The 22,500-nt window shown below is 40.3% G+C and overlaps 1 protein-coding gene across 1 annotated transcript in view; it reads right to left on the bottom strand.

Annotated features, from left to right (window-relative positions):
• The window catches only part of LOC311059980 (uncharacterized protein), a 35,313-nt gene that overhangs the window by 9,891 nt on the left and 2,922 nt on the right, over nucleotides 1–22,500 (bottom strand). The window contains exon 2 of the mRNA XM_084078108.1: nucleotides 234–314. Coding sequence (XP_083934234.1) covers nucleotides 234–314 — 81 coding nt within the window. The remainder of the gene's footprint in view (nucleotides 1–233; nucleotides 315–22,500) is intronic.

Genomic DNA, 22,500 nt, shown 5'->3' with positions numbered 1-22,500 from the left:
AAGATAAACATGGTTATCCACATGGTTCTCTAAGTGGGGTCCGGGGACCCCAAATGGGGTCCTTGACGGGGTTCTATGGGATCCCCAGCAAGATGACAGCTTAAACACTTAAGCCCTATTTTATGTTTTGGCTATTTTCAAGAACATCTTGACAAATCATCTCTTATGGGAGTCCCCTGGCACAAACTCTTTCTCCTTCTGGTATAGTCCTTGGTGTGGGTGTTGTGTCGTACCTGCTGGGGGTCTTCATCAGGGGATGGAGGGTCTGTTGTCAGCCTGAACAATGTGGCCGGCGTCGGTCTCCTCCGCCGAATCTAAAGAGAGGAGAGAGACAGATACAGTCAGCATCGTCCATGATGCTCTTCACTATTACACATACAGAGTGCGTGTGTGTGTGTGTGTGTGTGTGTGTGTGTGTGTGTGTGTGTGTGTGTGTGTGTGTGTGTGTGTGTGTGTGTGTGTGTGTGTGTGTGTGTGTGTGTGCGTGTGCGTGTGCGTGTGCGTGTGCGTGTGCGTGTGTGTGTGTGTGTGCACGTGCGAGTGCGCGTGTGTCACTATCACTGTCACTGTGAGATCATCTTGAGGGTTTGAATGCAATTTCAAGACAATAGTTTGACCTCCTCCTCATGCACCTCGACTTGACCTTTTGAAAGTGAAAAAAAAAAGCGTGGCCCGATGCACAGTACATTTACACAATGAATGAAAAATAACAACACGGTGCATAAGGTATTGGAATCCAGCCATGACCTGCGTACAAACACTAAGAACAATCTGATACAGACCGGTAGCATGTCCCATGTGTCCGTGTGTCCTCTATCTAATGCCTTATGATTTAGTAGGGGACCTCTAAGCCCGATGACAGCTCTGCATCTGACAAAAGCCATATCATTATTTACTGTCCAGATTGCTCCCAAATGGGGATTACATCGCATCCAAAATAACCTCCCTGGTGTCCGGGTGACACCAGCATGGACACGACTGAATCGCAGAACTCTTATTTAATACCGGTTACTGTTTTATTAATCCTTTTGATCAAAGCCCCAATGTGACCTTTTTACCATATCAGCATGTGGTATGTATATGTATGTATGCTTAAGCAGCTTAAGCATTGTAAACAGGGGTCATCGCCATGCTGGCTTGTGGTGGATATTTTTGTAAAAATGATATCTTTACCATGGACATAAAAATTGTTGGAAAATTATAACCAGAAACACACAAAACTTTACAACTCTGAGAGTGCACAAATGGAACCAAATGGACCCATAGGGTCCATTTGGTTCCATTTGTGCACTCTCAGAGTTATGGGGCCGGGTCCTTCAAAATAAAACCTGTATGACACCTAATGTGTCATACATAGTGTCATAGTAAATAAGTGACATGCATATTCTGAGGAAAACCTGGAGAGTGAGACATTCAGTAATTGAGTCTTATGATCAAATGAATGTAAAAAAAAAACACAGACACATTTGTCCGTGTATGGATGACCCTGATGACCCCTGGTTGTAAATTGCAATACAATTCTTCTACTCCAGTGTTTTCAAACATTATAGAAACATAAGCAACCCTTTTACAGCAACAAAATGCAATAATGAAAATGGATATTTACCCGTTATTTAGTGTTAAGACCTTGTATCGAGAGCTCAAGTCGATCAACTCGACTTGAATGACTTTCCTCCATTACCATCTATTATATTTAGATGGCTATCCATTTGTTACATTTGGATCACTCATTGTAATGTTATGAAGAAGGTTTGGGAATATTTTAGTTCCACAAATTGATGATTCTAAATATGCTCCTCATTGACTAACATTGTACAGTGAAACAGCTCTCAAAGTCACTCGTTTTTTTTCCTAATAAAAATAGCTAAATCAACAGGAAGTTAACATTTTCATTAAAACAGTGGGGGCACGGTGGCGCAGTCGGTAGCGCTGTTGCCTCACAGCTAGAAGGTCCTGGGTTCGATTCCCGCCACTCTGGGGGCGTGTCTTCTCCTCCGCGTCATCAGCGCCCATACCCAGGGTGGGGTTGGCGAAAGGGCCTACTCTGTGTGGAGTTTGCATGTTCTCCCCGTGTCTCCTAGGGTAGTTAATACCCTCACAAAAACATGTAGTAATCCTGGTCGCTATACCGCCTCCCCCATGACAGCCGGGGCGCCTGATGGAGGGGAAGGGAACTGGTTGGAATAACGTGTTCCTTCCACGCGCTACGTCCTACCGGGGAAACTCCCCCCTGTCAGGTGACAAGAAGGTCAGTTGGCTCTCATGCATTGAAGGAAGCATGAGCTCGGCCCTGGCCTCCCTGGCTGTGGGGGACTGGTGTAGTGCTGTTGTAGGGCTGGTGTAGCGCCCAGGATCACTTAGGAAATTGGCACCGGGTGAAAAAAATGGGTTACAAAAATCGCGGGATAAAAAATGTAGATAAAAAAAACAAAAACAGTACTGGGTTTGGTGATGTTCTATATTGTCTGAATCAACTTTGTTGTGTTCGTTTAGGTGCGAAAAGAGTGACTTTGAGAGCTGTTTCACTGTACTGTGTAAGTCAATGAGGGCCATTTTCTGAATTTCTAATCAATGGGGCAATTATTTTTGATTTCTTGTCCACACAACCCAGCCCAAATCTCTACCAAAGTGGTCTTGCCCTTTAAAACTACTTGCTCTCGACTAAAAATAGTTTGATCTATTGTAAAGGATTTTGACATCACAACTCAGAACACTGTGTGTGTGTGTGTGTGTGTGTGTGTGTGTGTGTGTGTGTGTGTGTGTGTGTGTGTGTGTGTGTGCGTGCGTGCGTGCGTGCGTGCGTGCGTGCGTGCGTGCGTGCGTGCGTGCGTGCGTGCGTGCGTGCGTGCGTGCGTGCGTGCGTGCGTGCACTGTGCAGATAATGCATTGCAGTTTCCACTGGTTCCTCTGGTGTTTGTGCCAACAGCCAGAATGCAAAGCAGAGGGTGGCAGTCAGGGTAGCAGCATTGTGACTGCTGCAGCCTGCTGCTCATTCTCAGTCTGACGTCAAACATATATTGAAACCAACCAATAACCCACCTATAAGCCAATAAGCAAAGCAAAGCTAATTCTCCATTCTTGAAGCACAACATTTTTTCTTTTTCTAAATCAATGAATCGAATAGATTCTATCAGTGGTGGAAAAAGTACTCCGATATTTTGCCTAAGTGAAAGTATCAATACTGCAATATAGAAATACTCTGTTACAAGTAAAAGTCCGGAATAAAGAATTTACTTGAGTAAAAGTACAAAAGTATTGGTATCAAAATGTACTTAAAGTACCAAAAGTAAAAGTACTAAAATGTTTGAAAATAGCAGATCTACAAGCTCACAACGTGTCGCGATGCGACACGTTGTGAGCTCGTAGATCGGCTATTTTCAAATAGCCTGTGTATAAAATAGGGCGTATGGTTAATGTATGTTTTATAATATAATAATTGATAATTGCAAAGTAACTAGTAAGTTGTCACATAATTGTAGTGGAGTAAAAGTACAATATTTGCCTTTAAGATGTAGTGGAGTAGAAGTAAACATACTTAAAATTGGAAATACTCCAGTAAAGTAAAAATATCTCAAAATTGTACTTAAGTACATGTACTTAGTTACTTTACACCATCTATCTATCTATCTATCTATCTATCTATAACACGGAGGAGTTCCCACATCGAGGGAACAGACAACCACATCTCCACGGCAACCACATTCACTGCCTACGTACAGTAGTGCTGTAGTCAAAAGCGTCTCACTTGAGACCGTGATGAAAAGTCCAAAGCCCTTATACAAGAGTAAAGGTTTACCCTCATGGGAGTTCAATTGATGCTCAGGATATTTGCTGTGTTTGAGATCAGGATCTTTGCTCACAATTTATCAGTATATCACAATAAAGGCAAAAAAGATGGTATTGCTTGCTTTAACGACCCATTCAATCCGAAGGACGCATCATCTCTGTCATTTTTTTATTTCTTTGGGCTATTCAAAAATAGCAGATATACAAGCTCATAGCGCGGCACCGAGTGCCGCGCTATGAGCTTGTAGATCTGCTAATTTTGAATAATCGTGACAATTTGTGCAAATCTTTGAATATATATATTATATATTTGTAGTCTTTGCTTCTAGAGGTCCTTGGAACAAAATATTTTACAAATGTTCGCTTTAAAAATATATGATTTGCATTTGCACACATGTTCACGATTTTTCAAAAATGAAATGGAAGATTTACAAGCTTGTGAGGTTGTAGATCTGCAATTTTTTGTTTAGTAGCCAAAGAAATCTAAAAATGACACTGCTTCTTTCCCGGTCTAAATGGGTTAAGAAGTAATAAAAGTCAGCACACTGTAACTTCACAAGGAGCTCCCAGTCAAGGCTTTGTTTGAAGATTAACAATTCGACACAAGGTCCTTGTGTGTGAAGGAGACCTTGTGTCAAAACGTTAATCCACAAAGAAAGCCCTCACTGGGAGCTTCTTGTAAAGTTACTGTGTGCTGACTTTTATTATTTCTTATATTAATCCACTAATGGTCCTGCACCTGCCGTCCAGCGGATGTGCCAGTTTTATTTGTTCCTGTACCCTGTGCGGATTCTTTCATTTTGAGACGTATTCGACTCCATACTGAAACCACCCTGTTAGCCCAAAAGGTTTCTGTTCCGTATGATGTGAGTCGAGGCAGTTATAGCGTCATGCTACGCTCAGGGATTCACTTAGTGGCAACTACTGCATTTAAGCCATTAATATGTGGTTGTCTATATTGCATTACATTACATTACGGTCATTTAGCAGACGCTTTTATCCAAAGCGACTTACAATAAGTGCATTCAACATAGGTAGGCAAGAAAACTACTAATCACCAGAAGTCTTCAGTGCATTCTCTTCTAAAACGAGAAACTAAGAGTATACCTAGCGCTGAGGTAACAGTGCAATATATATCAGCTACCTACTTTCTTAAACAGATGAGACAAATAGGAAAATCAATGAGCAAGAGCTAAAACAAATAAGTGTATCAAAATAAACAAGATCCAATAAAACAAGAGCTCGTACAAATAATTGACAACAAGGCAAGGCTAAGAGGAAGGATCAGGGTAGTGTTTCCTGAAGATATATTGTAACTACAGTATACAATAGATCTCAATATTGCATGTGGATACAGTCAGAATGTTGTAGATACAGCATGTTGTAATATATTTGTAAATGTAGCTACAGTATATATTATACTTAAAATAAACTCACAGATAACAGAAAACGTGACAATCCACATGAGTGAATAATGAATAAAATGTACATAACAAAACATTACATAAACTGTACATTTTAAATTTGAGCGCTATGGTGTGAAGATGTTATGCAAGCAAGCAGTTATATGGTCTGGAGCGGCGGAGACAACCATCAGCTTCCCACCCGTTCTAAAGATAGTTTTCTAGGTCTTATAGAATTGTTTGTGCTCTCATTGCAGGTGCTTTCTTTGTTTGGCCTACACAAGGTTGCATGCATCTCTCTCTGCTATTAGTCACTGCGAGTCCCTCTGGATGAGAGCGTTTAAACTAAACACTCTAACCCGTTAAATCCGGGAACGCATCTCTGTCATTTTTAAGATTTCTTTGGGCTATTCAAAAATAGCAGATATACAAGCTCATAGCGCGGCACCGAGTGCCGCGCTACGAGCTTGTAGATCTGCTATTTTTGAAAAATCGTGAACATTTGTGCAAATCTTTGAATGTAAATGTTTTCAAGCAAACATTTGTAACTTTTTTCTGAAAAAAAAAGAAAAATCTAACTATTGTTGCTATATAGTATCAGTGGTGCTCAAACTTTTTCTTGTCAAGGACCCCCAAAATGATATGTTTTTGGCCGCCGATCACCATCAAAATATGTTGTTCCAGGGACCCCCCGCCAAGAAGCAAAGATTTGAGTTGAGAAATGTTGTTTCAATAAATATATATGTATTCAAAGATTTGCACAATTTTTTTCAAATGTTTTTTCAAATAAATATACAAGCTCATGAGCTTGTATATCTGCTATTTTTTAATAGCCAAAGTATAAAATAATGGCTATAGCTAAAATCTAAAATGACACAGATGCGTTCCCGGTCTTAATGGCTTAAATGCAGTAGTTGCCACTATAAGAATCCCTGACTGCCTCGACTCACATTAAACAGAACAGAAACTTCTCTGGCTAACAGGGTGGTTTCAGCATGGAGTCAGATCAGTTTCAAAATGAAAGAATCCGCACAGGGTGATTGACGAATGCACAAGTTCTTCAATGGCACTTTTTTACAAACCAATGTAGTCAATCTAGATCAACGTGTTCCCAACCTTTTCTAAAACAGGGCCCACTAGGAAAATCTTGACAGCTTTTCAAACTATCTTCATGTAATTGGTCCTCACTAATACTCATGACAAAATGGTAAAAAAAAAAATCTACTTGGTCTGTGTCTCATATAGGAGGGCTGTGGACAGTCCAGAAACCTGTCTACCAGTGACATCATCGTTAGGCATGATTTTTTTTCCCAACAAGATTTCACATTTTTTATTTCGATTTTTATTAACACGAGAACAATGGCTTCTTTTATTGCATTGCAACTTTCCAGGAATAGAAAGCCTGCAGTTTCTATTAGCTTGGATTCCCCATTGATGATGTCACTGGTACACGGGACTCTGAACTGTCCACAGCCCTCCTCTGAGACACAGACCGAGTAGAAAACAATTGTACCATTTTATCATGAGTATTAGTGAGGACCAATTATATGAAGATAGGTTGAAAAGCGGTGAAGTCGTCCTTTAAGTGGATATTTATTTAGATGATCAATCAATCGATTGGGTTTCCGGCTTGGATCAATGGAACCTACAAAGTTCTTACTTACTACTGGTATAACTATGAAAACACATTTTTCAAGGTTTTAAAGAAAGCAATACCATGTTAAAAAAATGGATAGTATGGTGGAGAGTGACAGGAAACAGTGAGAGAGAGAGACGGGGGGGAAGTGACGCGCAGCAAAGGTCGTTGGACTCGGGAATCGAACCTGTAACTCGCTGACTGCATTAGAGCCTATATGTGGTATATGCGCCTTTACCGCAAGGCCATCGGCACCCCACCACATCATTTTTTTAACATTATTATTATTAATAATTTTAAATCATTATATCGTAGTGTTTTGCCACACCCTCGCCGCCCACCAATGGGCCGTGACCCACAGGTTGGGAACCACTGATCTAGATAGACTAGAGGTTATTTCCCCGGCGTCATGACAGCACCCCTCTGTGATCCTTTTTGACAGAGACGGCAGACGGATTAAGTCCCACAAGCAAACCATTATCATCAGCGCCGTCAACAACACAACCGCAATGTGAGAGATGAAAGTAATAACCTCCATCAAAATAGATTGCCTGTGGGGGGTTTTGTGCGAGAACCTGTGAGATCCAATTTTGCCTTTGTTTTTCATTAGATTTGTACATGGTGTCCTGTTATCCAGGACATTTAGTACCAGGTACCTAGTACCAACGTTACTTTGTTTTCACGACGCTGTATTTACTTGACCACTTACTTATGTTGTTTGTTGACTATGTGGTTCATGCCATTCAATTACTTGCTTTTACTTTGTAAGTCTCTGTGATTGAGAGCAACTGTTAATGTGTAAATTGTACATAAACAGGAGAGTAAGACAACAGGTGGGTTTTGTTGAGATGCAATGCAACACACCTTTTCTCAGTCATGAAGCGACTAATAGACCAGCTCTGACCTTATAGGAACATGCACTTTTCCATTAAGACCGGGAACGCATCTGTGTCATTTTGAGATTGTGGCTATTCAAAATAGCAGATATACAAGCTCATAGCGCGGCACTGAGTGCCGCGCTATGAGCTTGTAGATCTGCTATTTTTTAGAAAAATCGTGAAAATTTGAGCAAATCCTTGAATATATATTTTTTAAAGAGAACATTTTTAACTCAAATCTTTGCTTTTGTGGGGTCCCTGGAACAACATATTTTGAGATGGGGGTCCGCGGCCAAATACATATCATTTTGGGGGCCCTTGATATGAAAAAGTTTGAGAACCACTGATTATAGCAACATACGTTTTTCTTAGGTTAGGATTTAGAAGACATTTGTAGAATCCCCCAGAAGCAAAGATTTGACTTACATATGTTCGCTTAAAAAATATATATATTCAAGGATTTGCACAAATGTTCATGATTTTCCAAAAAATAGCAGATATGCAAGCTCGTACCGCGGCACTAGGTACGAGCTTGTATATCTGCTATTCTTGAATAGCCAAAGAAATCTAAAGTGACACAGATTCCAGGATTGAATAGGTTAAAAACTGCATAAGACGTGACGTCAATGGAAATAACTGCTTTACATCATATTTTTTATATTTTCTCCTATACAGTAAGTACACCATCTCCCCCTCACTTCCTCCCACAATCGTACGCAGTACAGAGAAAGAATACAAGAGGGGCGTGAGAAAAAAGGCCCGCTAGGTTGCCTTCACAGCTCAAGGCGGGATCACATCCACACATACATCCTGTAGATTCCTGCAGGTTCAGTGTCTTCCTGTGCGTGACGGAGAGAGAATGAGCCATAGCAACACGGGTTATGCAACTCCCTGCAACGGCAATCTCTCCAATAAACACTTTGGTAACACTTTGTATGAAGCCCATGCCCCATAATGCATAAACATACTTATATAATGGATTAGAATCTGATTATAACACTGTATAAATATATCGTCATTCGTCACTGTCGGGCAGAAACCAGCTAACTCCATTTTTCAACTTTATTTTTTTTTGTAATAAATCAGTGCTATTGAACACTCTTTACTTGTGTGTGGGTTTACAAATATTGAACCAATGAAAAGTATTAAAAAAGTGCTTCTGACTAAACCTCCAACTCCATTGGATCCTCAAACTGTCGGTCAAACCACCTAACTCCAACTTCTGGAGTTAGGTGGTTTGTCCCCCATTGATTAGAATGAAGTCAGACGGAAAAAAAATGTATCTCCACATTAATGGTCAAAAACTTCCTAACTCCACTTGAGCTGTATTTGGGTAAAGTCATGATAATATAAGGACACTGTAGTATTCAATGACACTGATTATATTTGGAGAGCATGTACCAGAATGTAAGACACAGGTGTATGTGATGAAGGCAATTGTATGTGATTAAATACAAACAGCTGTTGGAGGATTATGAAAAGGACACAAGTAAAGACAGCAAAAGGCAGTCCTGTCTCTGTGTGTTTCTATGTTAAAGATTGTGGATATCAAACACTACAGACACATTCAAGTATCTGACAATGTACAGTATAAAGTCACCGTAACAACTTTGATGAGGCAGTATTGTGTTGTTCCTGAAAAGTTAATATTTTGGACTTCGACAGCAGAGATATGCTGTATAATAAGCAAGCACTCATTAGTACTCATAATGCTTAATAACAATAATAATGACTTTTAGGGTCAAGTATAAATAATCTGCTTATAGCACTGTATCATTTACAGTCACAAGCATTCATGAGTATATATGCTTTTGGCCAGGATAATAGTCCATCCATCCATCCATCCATCCATCCATCCATCTTCAACCGCTTCTCCAGAGTCGGTTCGCCAGGATCACAGTGTATAATATAATACTTTTTATAATGCACTGCAATCACTGTTATAATGCATTATAGTGTGATTATAAGTCACTGTAAATGGTCATTAGGTGCTTTAAGACAAATAGCATTAATCTATGCAAGAACAACACACAACAGTGTTCTGCCTACACATAATTACTTTGCATTCTAACGGCTTATAATGGATTATAGTCATGGGCTTCATCATGAAATGGCTTTATTGCTAACTTTTCTGCAAAGCTTAGCTTAGAAACAGAGGTGTGGGGTTTTTCAACCAATCAGACGGTCCCGTCCCCTCGAGCAATGGGATAGAGGAGGTCTCACAGCGGTGTAGCTGTTTGTTGCAAATGCATATATAACAAGTTGAACATGAGTTGCCTGCTACTGCTAAATGCCTAAACTGTAAACTGTGTTGAACTTGTACATTTGGATGGAATTTGATCAGATATCAGAGTTTCCATCATTCGTCAAATCACTCTGACAGTGATCCCGACAATATCGTTCTCCACTGTTGTTGTTGTTATAATGGACCCTTCAGTGCTCAGTGGACCCTTTTCACAGTGGATATTTTGACAGGCAAACGCAGCTGAAGGTAATAAACAGGGCAGGAATTTAATAGAGGCCAGGAAGGCCATGTTGCCGCTCGTTTTTGGCCCTCTTCAAAGAATGATATACCCTAAGGCCACATGGCCTCGATGCCCTGTCCACACTGCCCGGGGTGCCAGACGATTTCACTCTTTTCTCCTATGCTTACTTTCTGTCAATATGCTTTTTAGACACCAGTGTCTTGTTGAGACCATAGATAATAGATGAGTACTATAGTAATAGCATTAATTGTGGCCATGTTTCATTACTGTGTTTATGTGTGCCAGCATGAAGCTAAGTGTAGAGAGGAGCTGTCCAAGCTGGCACACAGTAACATAAATGAAACACGCCCACAACTCATGTTATTGCTATTCAACATGCGTTTAACTGTGAGGTGAATATCTGGCAAGAATTCTGAAAAAGCATTCGGTTCTTTCTATTTCTGTCGTGCGTTATGGTAATATGGCCTTAGTGAACTGCTTAGAAGCCGTTCGTGGCTAACAGTGTGGGTGTGAAACGTGTGGGCAGATGATCTCCATCATGATGGAGACACTTCATTTGTTTCAGGCAACACTCTGCTTGGCTACCTCACGCATAGTAAAAAAAACAAATATGGAGTCTTCATTTAACTCTGAAAGTGTACAAATAGATCTGCAATGGTCTATTTTTAACATAACACTCTGGATTTTACTGTGTGCTCATCATTTATTTGCACAAAGGCTATAATAATACATTCATTATGTGGGTGTAATTTAGATTCCAATGCACGGTAAATTATGAAGCAATTAGCCGTGCATATATCATATTTTAGAACCTTAAACTAGGCTTGACCTCTCCGAAAGTCATAAGTTGTTGAGAGATTTTAAAGCTTTCTTTTATTTATTTGCATAGTAAATTGGGTATATACAGGAGTTTTTATTAGGGGGGAATTATATTGTAGCAGTTACAAGTGATAACTTGCTGCCAGTCACATTGTAGTCCTATAATGTGATATCTGTGTGTGACCTCACATCACCTATGAGCTGAGTTTGTGTTAATAAACACAATGTAGGCGTTGTAGTGGACACTGGCATCGCACCACGCCACCCTCATCAGCTCTTCAGCGGTAAATTATGAGTGAAAGTGGAGTTTTTCTCAGAATTTCCATGGGATTTCCATTTCCCCTCAAAAGCTCTATTCTCTAACCATTAGTCATATATGGGGACAGGCAGTGGTTGGAAAAAGTACTCAAATGTTTTACTTAACTAAAAGTATCAATACTGCAATGTAGAAGTACTCTGTTACAAGTAAAAGTCTGGTTTTTAAAATTTACGTGAGTAAAAGTACAAAAGCATTGGTCTCAAAATGTACTTAAAGTACCAAAAGTAAAAGTGCTGAAATGAAAATAGCAGATCTACAAGCTCACAACGCATCGCGATGCGACGCGTTGTGAGCTTGTAGATCGGCTATTTTCAAATAGCCTAGCTATAAAATAGGACTAAAGTGATTAATGCATGTTTTATAATGTCATAATGTATATCTGCAAAGTAACTAGTAACTAAAGTTTTCAAATAATTGTAGTGGAGTAAAAGTACAATATTTGCCTCTGAGATGTAGTAGAGTAGAAGTAAAAGTATTAAAGAAAAAAATGTAAATACTCAAATAAAGTACAAATACCTCAAAATTGTACTTAAGTACAGTACTTGAGTACATGTACTAAGTTACTTTCCACCATTACAGGATAATATTGGATCCAGCTCCCTTTGGAAGTGAGTTGTTGGCCGTGTTGTGGTGGACAGAGTGTTCTTGGCACTGGCCAAGACAAATGTATACTTCACTTTTACAACCCTGTCAACTCAGTATATCATTACTGTTGTATCTCCATATTTCACACATTAACATCCCATTTTATGCAGTACTTCTTCATATGGCAGTGTCAACGCAAAAGAAGAGAAAATAGCAGATCTACATGCTCACAAAGTGTTGCGATGCAACGCTTGTGTGCATGCAGATCTGCTATTTTTCACTATTCCTGAATTTCACCTAATTTCACCTATAACGACGTGCCAGGTTGGGAATTGCGCAAGTCTGCCTGTGTCTGTTTTTCCCTATAATCTGCCTCACCACAAGCAGAACTTTGGGTTCCTTTGCTTCTGTCTGTGGATGTTTATAAATATATAACCCATAAAAAGTAACTTGTGAAGAACTTGTGAGTTGTGTCTAAATAATAATTGGTTCCATTGGAACACTTTTTTTTTTCCATTTCCAGAAGATTTACGGATTTGGACACACAAGGTTTTGTGCCCAATAGGGACTTTATTAATCGCGCCATTCGTCTCTCAATTCAGTCACATCTAATCCTGGCTTTTTTTATTCAATCTGACTGATGTCCTTATTTTTCTCAGTTTCCCTCTTTTTCACATGCCTATCTGCTTGGTCATATCTGCGTTTTTCTCAAATAACACATTCAATTCGGGGACGCATCTCTGTCATTTTTTAGATTTCTTTAGCTATTCAAAAATAGCAGATCTACAAGCTCATAGCGTGGCACCGAGTGCCGTGCAATGAGCTTGTAGATCTGCTATTTTTGAAAAACCGTGAACATTTGTGCAAATCTTTGAATGTATATTTTTTACAGCGAACATTTGTAACTCAAATCTTTGCTTCTGAGGGGTCCCTGGAACGCAATATTTTACAAATGTTCGCTTTTAAAAATATGCATTTAGAAGATGTGCACAATTTGTCACGATTTTTCTAAAAATAGCAGATCTTCATGCTCATAGCGCGCGGCATGATGAGCATGTACATCTGCTATTTTTGAATAGCCAAAGAAATTTAAAATGACAGAGATGCGTTCCCGGATTGAATGGGATAAACAGGGACCGACAATCCTGGCCTCGAGGCATAGAGAGAATCAGCCACAGCTATCTGCCCTATATAGTTGGGTCATATATGGCACTTCCGTGACCGTGGAGAGCAAAGGTCCGTTTCTCAATGGATTTGTCATCTAGGAGGGTTATTAAACAAATTTAGCCGGGGTGTCTTTTTTAAAACGGCGGGGAAAATTTGTGAGAGACCAAAATCCAAAATGGCGACCGTGAAAATGAACTTTTTAATGGTTTGACCTACAAAGATGCACAATACATGGTTTCAGAGCTTATTTTGGTCAAGGAATACATATTTGGTGTTTATATAATGATTTGACCTATTGTTGACCTTCAAATGCAAGATGGCTGCCAATTATGAGCTCCAAAAGGTTTTTCTTTCAAAATCGTCACAGAGCCTTCTTATTAGGCTCTAATGAAAGCTCTGCTCATGATGAGTTGAATAATATACAGTATAAGTACACAGAAGTAATCTCTGAGGTCAATACAGTCAATGTTTGTGTGTAAACAACAGTTACTGAGTTGCAGTTTCCCATTAAATAGTGTAGGCTACTGAGAATATGGTGTCCAGTTCATCCCATCCCATTTTCATAATGAACCAAAAATAAATTAGCACTATAGCCCAACATAACATAGTATTCTGTATGCAAAGCTAGAAAGGCTAGTTGCTTGAGGTGAATCTAAATGTCAACTCATTTGTCACCCTTATTTTATAGTATTGCTCCCAGTGTTTCCTGTCTGTCTAGTTACTTTTACCTGCCTTGGCTAACCAGTCCTGTGATTTTGTCAGTGTTTCCACCTGTGTCTTCCTAGTCCCCCAGCCTATCCCAGTGTTGATTGTCTGTTGAGTTCACCTGTGTCCTATTAATCCCTGTCTATTTAAGCCCTGTGCTTGCACTGTGTTTATGTTGGTCTGTAGACCATTGTCATGTGAGGTTATTAGTCCTTGTTTTTTGTGCTCAAGAATCTTGGACATTTTATTTTGGATAAGAACCCAGAGCTCTCCAGAGCAGGATGCACTGCACGCCCCATCTGTAGTGCTTTCCTCGTAGTGCTTGGTCTACCAACCCCTCCACTACTACCCCTGCTGTAACCAGAGTGTCTGCCATTCCAGAGCCATTGAATCGCTTGTAGATGGTATAGATGGATGACATCAGCTGGTGGAAAGGTGAGGATTGGGAGGATGTCCTTGCACATTTCTGGATTCTCTGCCTTGAGCTGAGTGAGTGTCTTGTAGATGCAGGTCACCAACAAGAAAGGAGAATGGAATATTCTTCTGCCGCATGGCCTCCACATGTTTCTCCATGAGTCATTGAGTCATTCACCACTGCTTGAAGGTTCATTGTATGTTGTGTGGTAATTAGGCTTGCTCTTGTTGGGTGGTGGATGACAGCAGGACTGGGCGTGGTCTTGTACCATGATTGTCTACACGAGACAGTGCATGCATCACAGAGCGAGCACACTGCAGAGCTCTGTTATCAACCTGGGCGTAAATGTCCATGGCATGACAAGGAGTAAAGATCTGGTAGACATTCTGCACAAGAGCGGTGTCTGCATCAGCTATGCAGACACCCTGCTCCTCTATGACCATTGGGCTCTGATGGATGTGGAGGCATCAGCAACCTGCCCACAGGAGTTCGCAGACAGCAAGCCAGCTATTGTGATCATCGACAATGACGACTTCAAGATTGACACTATGACAGGTGAGTCTACAGGAGTCCATCGAACAAATGTCATGTACATGCAGCCAGAGAGCTATGAAACGAAACCAGGTGAAGAGACTGCTGAAAAGCTCACCAAGAAGAAGGAAATCTCTGCACAGCTAAAGCAGAAGTGTGCAGAACTAACAAAGGTTTGCCAGTACAGATGCCCCCCTGGTAGCAAGAGTGAGCCACCTGCTCGTCCCAGGGTAGATCCACCAGTGGATGGGTCAGCTCCACAGCGTGCTCGCTCTGTCATGCACTGTCTCTTGTAGACAATCATGGAACAAGACCACCACCTGAAGACCAGTGAGTTCCAGAATACAGTGGTGCCCAGTCCTGCTGTCATCCACCACCCAACAAGAGCAAGCCTTATTACCACACAACATACAATGAACCTCCAAGCAAGTCAGTGGTGAATGACATAATGGTGAAACATGTGGAGGCCATGCGGCAGAAGAATATTCCATTCTCCTTTCTTGTTGGTGACCATCCAGAAATGTTCAAGGACATCCTCCCAATTCTCCACCTTTCCACCAGCTGATGTCCTACATCTATGCCACCTACAAGCGATTCAAGGGCTCTGGAATGGCAGACATTCATAAGTCCAAGATTCTTGAGCACAAAAAACAAGGACTAACAACCTCACATGACAATGGTCTACAGACCAACAAAAACACAGTGCAAGCACAGGGGTTAAATAGACAGGGATTAATAGGACACAGGTGAACTCAACAGACAATCAACACTGGGATAGGCTGGGGGACTAGGAGGACACAGGTGGAAACACTGACAAAATCACAGGACTGGTTAGACAAGGCAGGTAAAAGTAACTAGACAGACAGGAAACACTGGGAGCAATACTATAAAATAAGGGTGACAAATGAGTTGACATTTAGATTCACCTCAAGCAACTAGCCTTTCTAGCTTTGCATACAGAATACTATGTTATGTTGGGCTATAGTGCTAATTTATTTTTGGTTCATTATGAAAATGGGATGGGATGAACTGGACACCATATTCTCAGTAGCCTACACTATTTAATGGGAAACTGCAACTCAGTAACTGTTGTTTACACACAAACATTGACTGTATTGACCTCAGAGATTACTTCTGTGTTCTTATACTGTATATTATTCAACTCATCATGAGCAGAGCTTTCATTAGAGCCTAATAAGAAGGCTCTGTGACGATTTTGAAAGAAAAACCTTTTGGAGCTCATAATTGGCAGCCATCTTGCATTTGAAGGTCAACAATAGGTCAAATCATTATCTAAACACCAAATATGTATTCCCTGACCAAAATAAGCTCTGAAACCATGTATTGTGTATCTTTGTAGGTCAAACCATTAAAAAGTTCATTTTCACGGTCGCCATTTTGGATTTTGGTCTCTCACAAATTTTCCCCGCCGTTTTAAAAAAGACACCCCGGCTAAATGTGTTTAATAACCCTCCTAGATGACAAATCCATTGAGAAACGGACCTTTGCTCTCCACGGTCACGGAAGTGCCATATATGACCCAACTAATATGACAACCATGTGACCTTCTCCTCTCCTGGCTGAGTTGGTTCTCCTTCCCTCAAGCAGGCGGCGCAGACCGCCTAACCAGAAATTAAACGGGACAAAAAACTCCACTGTGCCTTATTCCATTACACGGCTGAACTGGCTCATGAGGTGAGGAATTAGTAGTTTTTTATGTATATTTTTGGATTCTTATTTTTTTTGTTTACAGGATTTGTCTACAGTGTCTGCTCCACATTGTATTATATTGCAGTGACTGTCTTGGGGCATAATTCACCATGGGCTCTTTAAGAGAGTGGGGGGGTTTGATTAGAGACAATAAGGAACAGGTGTGTGTGCTGTGTTGTCAGTATGAGTGCAGTGTGTGAAATAAATGGGAGAAGTTGCAATTGTTCATTCTTGCAATTCATACAATATAGTTATATCTGTGTGTGTTGTGTTGTGTCCCTGTGTCGTCAAATTGTTGCACGTGTTTCACTAGTTCGCTCGTGTTTTGTCACTTTGCAGCGTGTTTCTGACATGCTGTGTACAGTATGTGTGTCACAATGGTGCGTGTGTTTTCTCATTTTGCTTGGGTCATGTCAATTTGCGCTGCGTTGGGCTCTCCCTACATTACTCTTAAGGTGACAATAAAGATACTGAACCAAAATGCAACTTGATGAGGTAATTGTTAGGGGCAGCAGTGGCTCAGGGGTAGAGTGGCTGGGTAGAGTGAACTGGAAAACCGCAAGGTTCCCAGTTCGATCCCGGACTGGGGCGCTCCCCTAGAGTTAGTGTCGAAGTGTCCTTGAGCAAGACGCTGAACCCCTAATTGCTCCCGATGAGCAGGTTGGTGCCTTGCATGGTTTTCTCCGCCATCGGTGTATGAATGTGTGTGTGAATGGGTTAATGGCACAATAAATGTAAAGCGCTTTGGATAGAAGCGCTATATAAATGCACCAGTTACCATTTTGCACCATTTAATTGGATTTATCTGCAGGGATAGTGGGATGAAAAACATAACATAAACACATATCCGTTTATCTGTTCAAATGGGATAAGTACTTTATCTACTAAAGTGTTTATCTTATCTCTCTATTTACGGATAAGTGTTTATGACATGTTTTTATTCCCACTAGCGGCACGGCTCTGGGGAGAGCTGTGTTGTGGTCAGTTGGTCTGTCTGTCCGTCCGTCCGTCCGTCCGTCCACTACTTTGGTCCCACCCACACGACATATCCTGAAAGCTACTCCAATAAAGTAGAAATACGTCAAAATTGTACTTAAGTACAGTACTTGAGTAAATGTACTTAGTTGCTTTACATCACTGCAATATCTCAACATCCAATGGGCAGATTGAATGTAAACACTATTGACTATTGAATGACTCCGCTGGTACTCGTTTCTAAGTGGTTACTATGGTTTCTCCCATTTGCTCACATTGTAAGGTAACATTTACTCCAAGGTTGATGAAGACGTTTTTCTATTTAAAGTAATTATATGAATAAGGTTCACGGTTCACGGTTCACTTTTAATGAACACTTCTTCATTTTAATTGTTGGTAAGTGGCCATGGTATACAATGGTACATATCTCGAAGGCAGTGGTGGTGCAATGGTATACAATGTATTGTATACATTGCATTTTTCAATAACTGCTCTGTTCATCATTGGTTATTCTGTACATCATTTTCATTGTGGATCAACATCATTTGTGACTATTACTGCTGTTTTTCAGGAAACTGCCACATCCATCCCCTTGTCAATGTTGTCTTCACACTCAAGATCGACAGTCATTATAACTACAAATCATTTCCAGCACTTTAGAGCTCATAAATAGCAGGTGAAACGGCCCTCAATAATTTTGAGTGGTAATAGATTTATCTTGTGGAGCTCTAAAGAAGGAAATAGACAGAATATTTCAGATTCTAATTAGAAACTTAAAATAGACAGAATTTGACACACAGCTGCTGTTTTGACTTTTGGGCCATTCGCTGGCAGATGTAATCACAGACTGCATGTTTAAAAAAAGACCAGCTCTGCACCGGCCCCCTGTAAGAAAACAACAGCTCTCCCTCAACCGTAGGCTAAAGAAGTTTGGCATGGACTCCAGCAACTTCTACAGGTGCACCATTATAGCATGGCTGGATGAATCACTACCTACTACAGAAGATGCTCCACTTATATGACCTTAACCCTTTAAGACCGGGAACGCATCTGTGTCATTTTAAGATTTATTTGGGCTATTCTATTTGCTATGCTATGCTATTTCTTTTAAATTGTGGAAATTTGTGCAAATCTTTGAATATATATATATTTTTTAAAGCAAACATTTCTAACTCTGTTCCAACTTCTGGGGGTCCCTGGAACAAAACATTTTGAGATGGGGGTCCACGGCCAAATACATTTCCAAAAGAAGACATTAGTAGAATCCCCAGAAGCAAAGATTTGAGTTACAAATGTTCGCTTTAAAAATATAAATATTCAAAGATTTGCACACATTTTCCAAGATCCTTTCAAAAAAATTGCAGATCTACAAGTCCAATTTATACTTTGCAGTATGACCATGTCACTCGCCGAAAACAACAGACTCTCAACCAAATGACATGATGAAATACAACTTCTGATGCTAACCCATCACGATTTTGGGGTTATTAATCAAGTTATTTTTGGTGAGACAAAGTATAAATTAGTATTCATGAACAACAGGCTGAAATCAGGTATTAAGTTGGCAGCTTTCAACAAAGCCTGAGTTTATAGTCTTAGGTGTTTCGTACGTATGTTTCCTTCTCACAGCCAAGAACTGTTCAACATACAAACATACCACGTTCAGGGCATAGGGGTGATTCCTAATGTTTGGAATATCGCCCTTGAATCCCTAAAAAAAGCAAATGAGCAGTTGGCTCCAGACTAGCAGGGTGCCAAATGGAGTCAGTCTGTAAACAACAGATGTGTGAAAAAATATTTTCCCATCTCGATTTAATTTTCTTTTTCACATTCCAGGCATTCTGGCCAAGCAGACGGGGAGAAAGATGAATTCTTGACAGGGCACCTTGTTCGGACTTTGGCTCCTCTGGAGAAATTCTCCCCTCAGAGCAGCTGGCCCATTACGGAGATGATGTGGTGGTCATTTTCCAAGAACACATCTGGGGTGCCTAGGGGCAGGGAGGGGTATCCTCAGTCAGCCCCCATTACACTTGGAATTATCATGCATCTCATTCCTCATGTGTGTCTGTATTCTTTACCCAGCTTCCATTTAGACGTGGTATTAAAATGTATCTCTGACACGCAGTACACTTTGTAAAAAATGTGTTTTCTAGCTTTCCTATTAAAAAATGCAGATGGCCGAGCTGTTGAATTTCAGAACAAATGTTTAACATCCTTTGAAAAGATGGCAATTGCTCAAGAAATCAGGCTCCTGCTTTTGTCTATTGGTAATTACTGTTCATTATAAATTCTCTTCTCTACCATTGTTCTTTGGCCATTCCCATGTGTACTATGGTCCTTGTCACTGCTAAGCCCCACTGTTGTCTTGGGGAAGGTGCAAGGCAAGGCAATGCCAATTCATTTGTATAATAGTACCTATCAACAAGGAAATAAAAAATGTAAACAAAACAGTAAGAGCACTTACCACTTACCACCCCTAATATACATTGTTGTATGATGAATAGCAAAAATAGCCAATCTACATTTTGACATTTCTGCCTTTTTTATTTGGGGATATTTTTCACGATACAACTAACATGCCCAACATAGAGACGCCTGGTTGTGTAGATCAGCTATTTTCGGCAAAGAGATTTGGTGTAGAGGAAAGTACTAGAGGATCTAGTATAGAGCCTGGGGAACTCCGGTCAACTAAGCATATAGGGGTTCAATGGTTGAACACTTTATCAACATACTTATTAACAGTACAGGTAGTACAGTCAAACGTTATGCTAAAAGGATAACACAAATAGCCCAAGAGGCTTGTTTCCATTGTGGTCCTTTGTACTCAATTCATCAGTAATACAATACAGACAATACAATACAAAATGTACTACAAAACATATCGGAATAAACCGCAGTAGAATCATAAGGTATATTTACAGAGAAGGTAGGGGAGGAGCGGGGGTCAGGGGATTCTACTATCAAGGTGTTCAATGAGTTAAACTATGTTATTTGTGTACTATGTATTTTGACTAAATACATTATTTTAGGTTAGTTTTGAGTTTGGGTAAGGTGTCGAGACCCTTTATGACTTTTGGTAGGTCATTCCACATTTTGGTGGCAGCATAGTAAAATGCATTTTACCCATTTTTGTTGCCGAATTTTGGGGGGAACGAGGTCAGTTGATCTCCTTCTGGTGTTATGCCCATGTGCGTCACTCACTCTAGAGAAGTAGTTTGGCAGGTATCTGGGCACTGGTTAAGGAGTTAGAAAAGAATATGTTCAAATGAAACAGCTACAATAGTCTGTACTGTATGCAAAGAATGTGATAATAATATGGATAAGAAAATATGGCTAGGCATTAGGCAAATCGTATCACACCAGTATGGATAGGCAAATGATCAGAAACCTCATATCGCATGTTTGTTTTATTTTTTTCCTAAATGAATGCCCTACTTCGTCATACTACAGTGTCACGCAATATAGCAAAAATAGCACATCTACAAGTTCACAATGTGTCGCATATTTTAGCTTTTTGTTGTGAAGGTGAAAGTTGTTAAATGTGTGTCTGTGGGTTTTATAAATATTGACTAAATAATGACTGCATTGGATCCATTGGAACACACGTTATTTTTTACATTTCCTGTTGAATGATGTAACGTTTTTGGACATACAAGGTTTCCATCCTGACAGTGACGATATATTATCGACAGTCACTGGGTAGGCAAATCCTAGCGTAGACAACCACATGACTCCTTTGATGCACATAGAGTCACCAGCTGCTTCTTTTCACCTGAAAACACACTGACACACTGAGCAGTTTCACTGCTGAGAGCGATGGTTCTCGCTAGGGGTTTCTCACCAACTAGTCAACAGTTTTCTGAAAAACCTATGTTGCTATATTAGTGGTCAATCAATGTCAGTGACCCCCAAAATTATATGTGTTTGGCCGCCGACCCATATCTCAGAAATATTTTGTTCCAGGGTTAAGTTCCAAAATATATATATACAAAGATATGCACAAATGTTCAAGGTTTACAAGAAATAGCAGATGTACAAGCTCATAGCATGGTACAAAGTGACGCGCTATGAGCTTGTATATCTGCTATTTTTGAATAGCCAACCAATGTGCTATATTATAGCTAAACAGGTGCTTTCCTGGGGTTAAAATGATGTGCAGTGGTCTACAAAACATAAGGACAACTGGATGAAAAAGACTCGCACTTTAAGGATGATCCAGACAGAGACTAAGAAAATATCTTTGTCTTTTATTTTATCATTCTCATAAAGTGCTCTGTGCTTTAAGTGAAAGGTGCAAAGAAGCAGCCAACGTTTCGATAGGACCTTCGTCAGTGCTGTGTGAATAACCACAGACAGACATGTTGCTCTTATAGGGCTCTAGATCAGCTCAGGTGCTGAGGATCAGGGTCATCAAGGCAAACGATCACAGACATCACCATGGCAATAGTGGGGCGTGGACATAACATGCCAAATCAAAAGGACCTAAGGTTATACAGCATTACACATGGAATCGTAATGTACATATACATTACACAGACCAAGTCACATATAAACATGTTACTATGAATTATTTTTTAAAATAACCCATTACATCACATAACATATTCAGTAAAGGGTTCCTATAGGTAGCACTGGAGGGAGAGGTCTTCATTCATACCACCTGGATTAACAGACTGTAAATAGAAAATCCATCTGGATTCAGTTTGAAGGAGTTTGGTGTCTAAACCACCAGCTCTTCTGGATTTCTTAACTTGTTCTATGGCTATAAAGTGGAGTGACCGGCTTCCATAAAGTGCCTGGCAATAGGAGATTCAATGTCCTTGCGTCCAATGACACTCATGCGTGTACGGACTGGTCTGGATGTTTTGCCTATACGTACTAGAGATTACATTTACAGGAAATCAAACACTGATGCAAATATTACAGAGCTAATAACGCGGCAACGCGACAAGCTCACAACGGATCTCATTTTGACACGTAAGCGTGTAGATCTTTTCCACTATTTTTGAGGATTCTTTTGACGAAAATGACATGAATGCCAGGTGTATCCTCTGTCTGTCATTTCAAGAGGTGTTCTGTCCAAAA

Source organism: Gymnoscopelus microlampas (assembly GCF_963454915.1).
Source record: "Gymnoscopelus microlampas genome assembly, chromosome: 14".
In the NCBI taxonomy this organism is placed as follows: Eukaryota; Metazoa; Chordata; class Actinopteri; order Myctophiformes; family Myctophidae; genus Gymnoscopelus; species Gymnoscopelus microlampas.
Note: the sequence above shows the minus strand (reverse complement) of the source record. Positions and strands in the feature narration are given on the sequence as shown.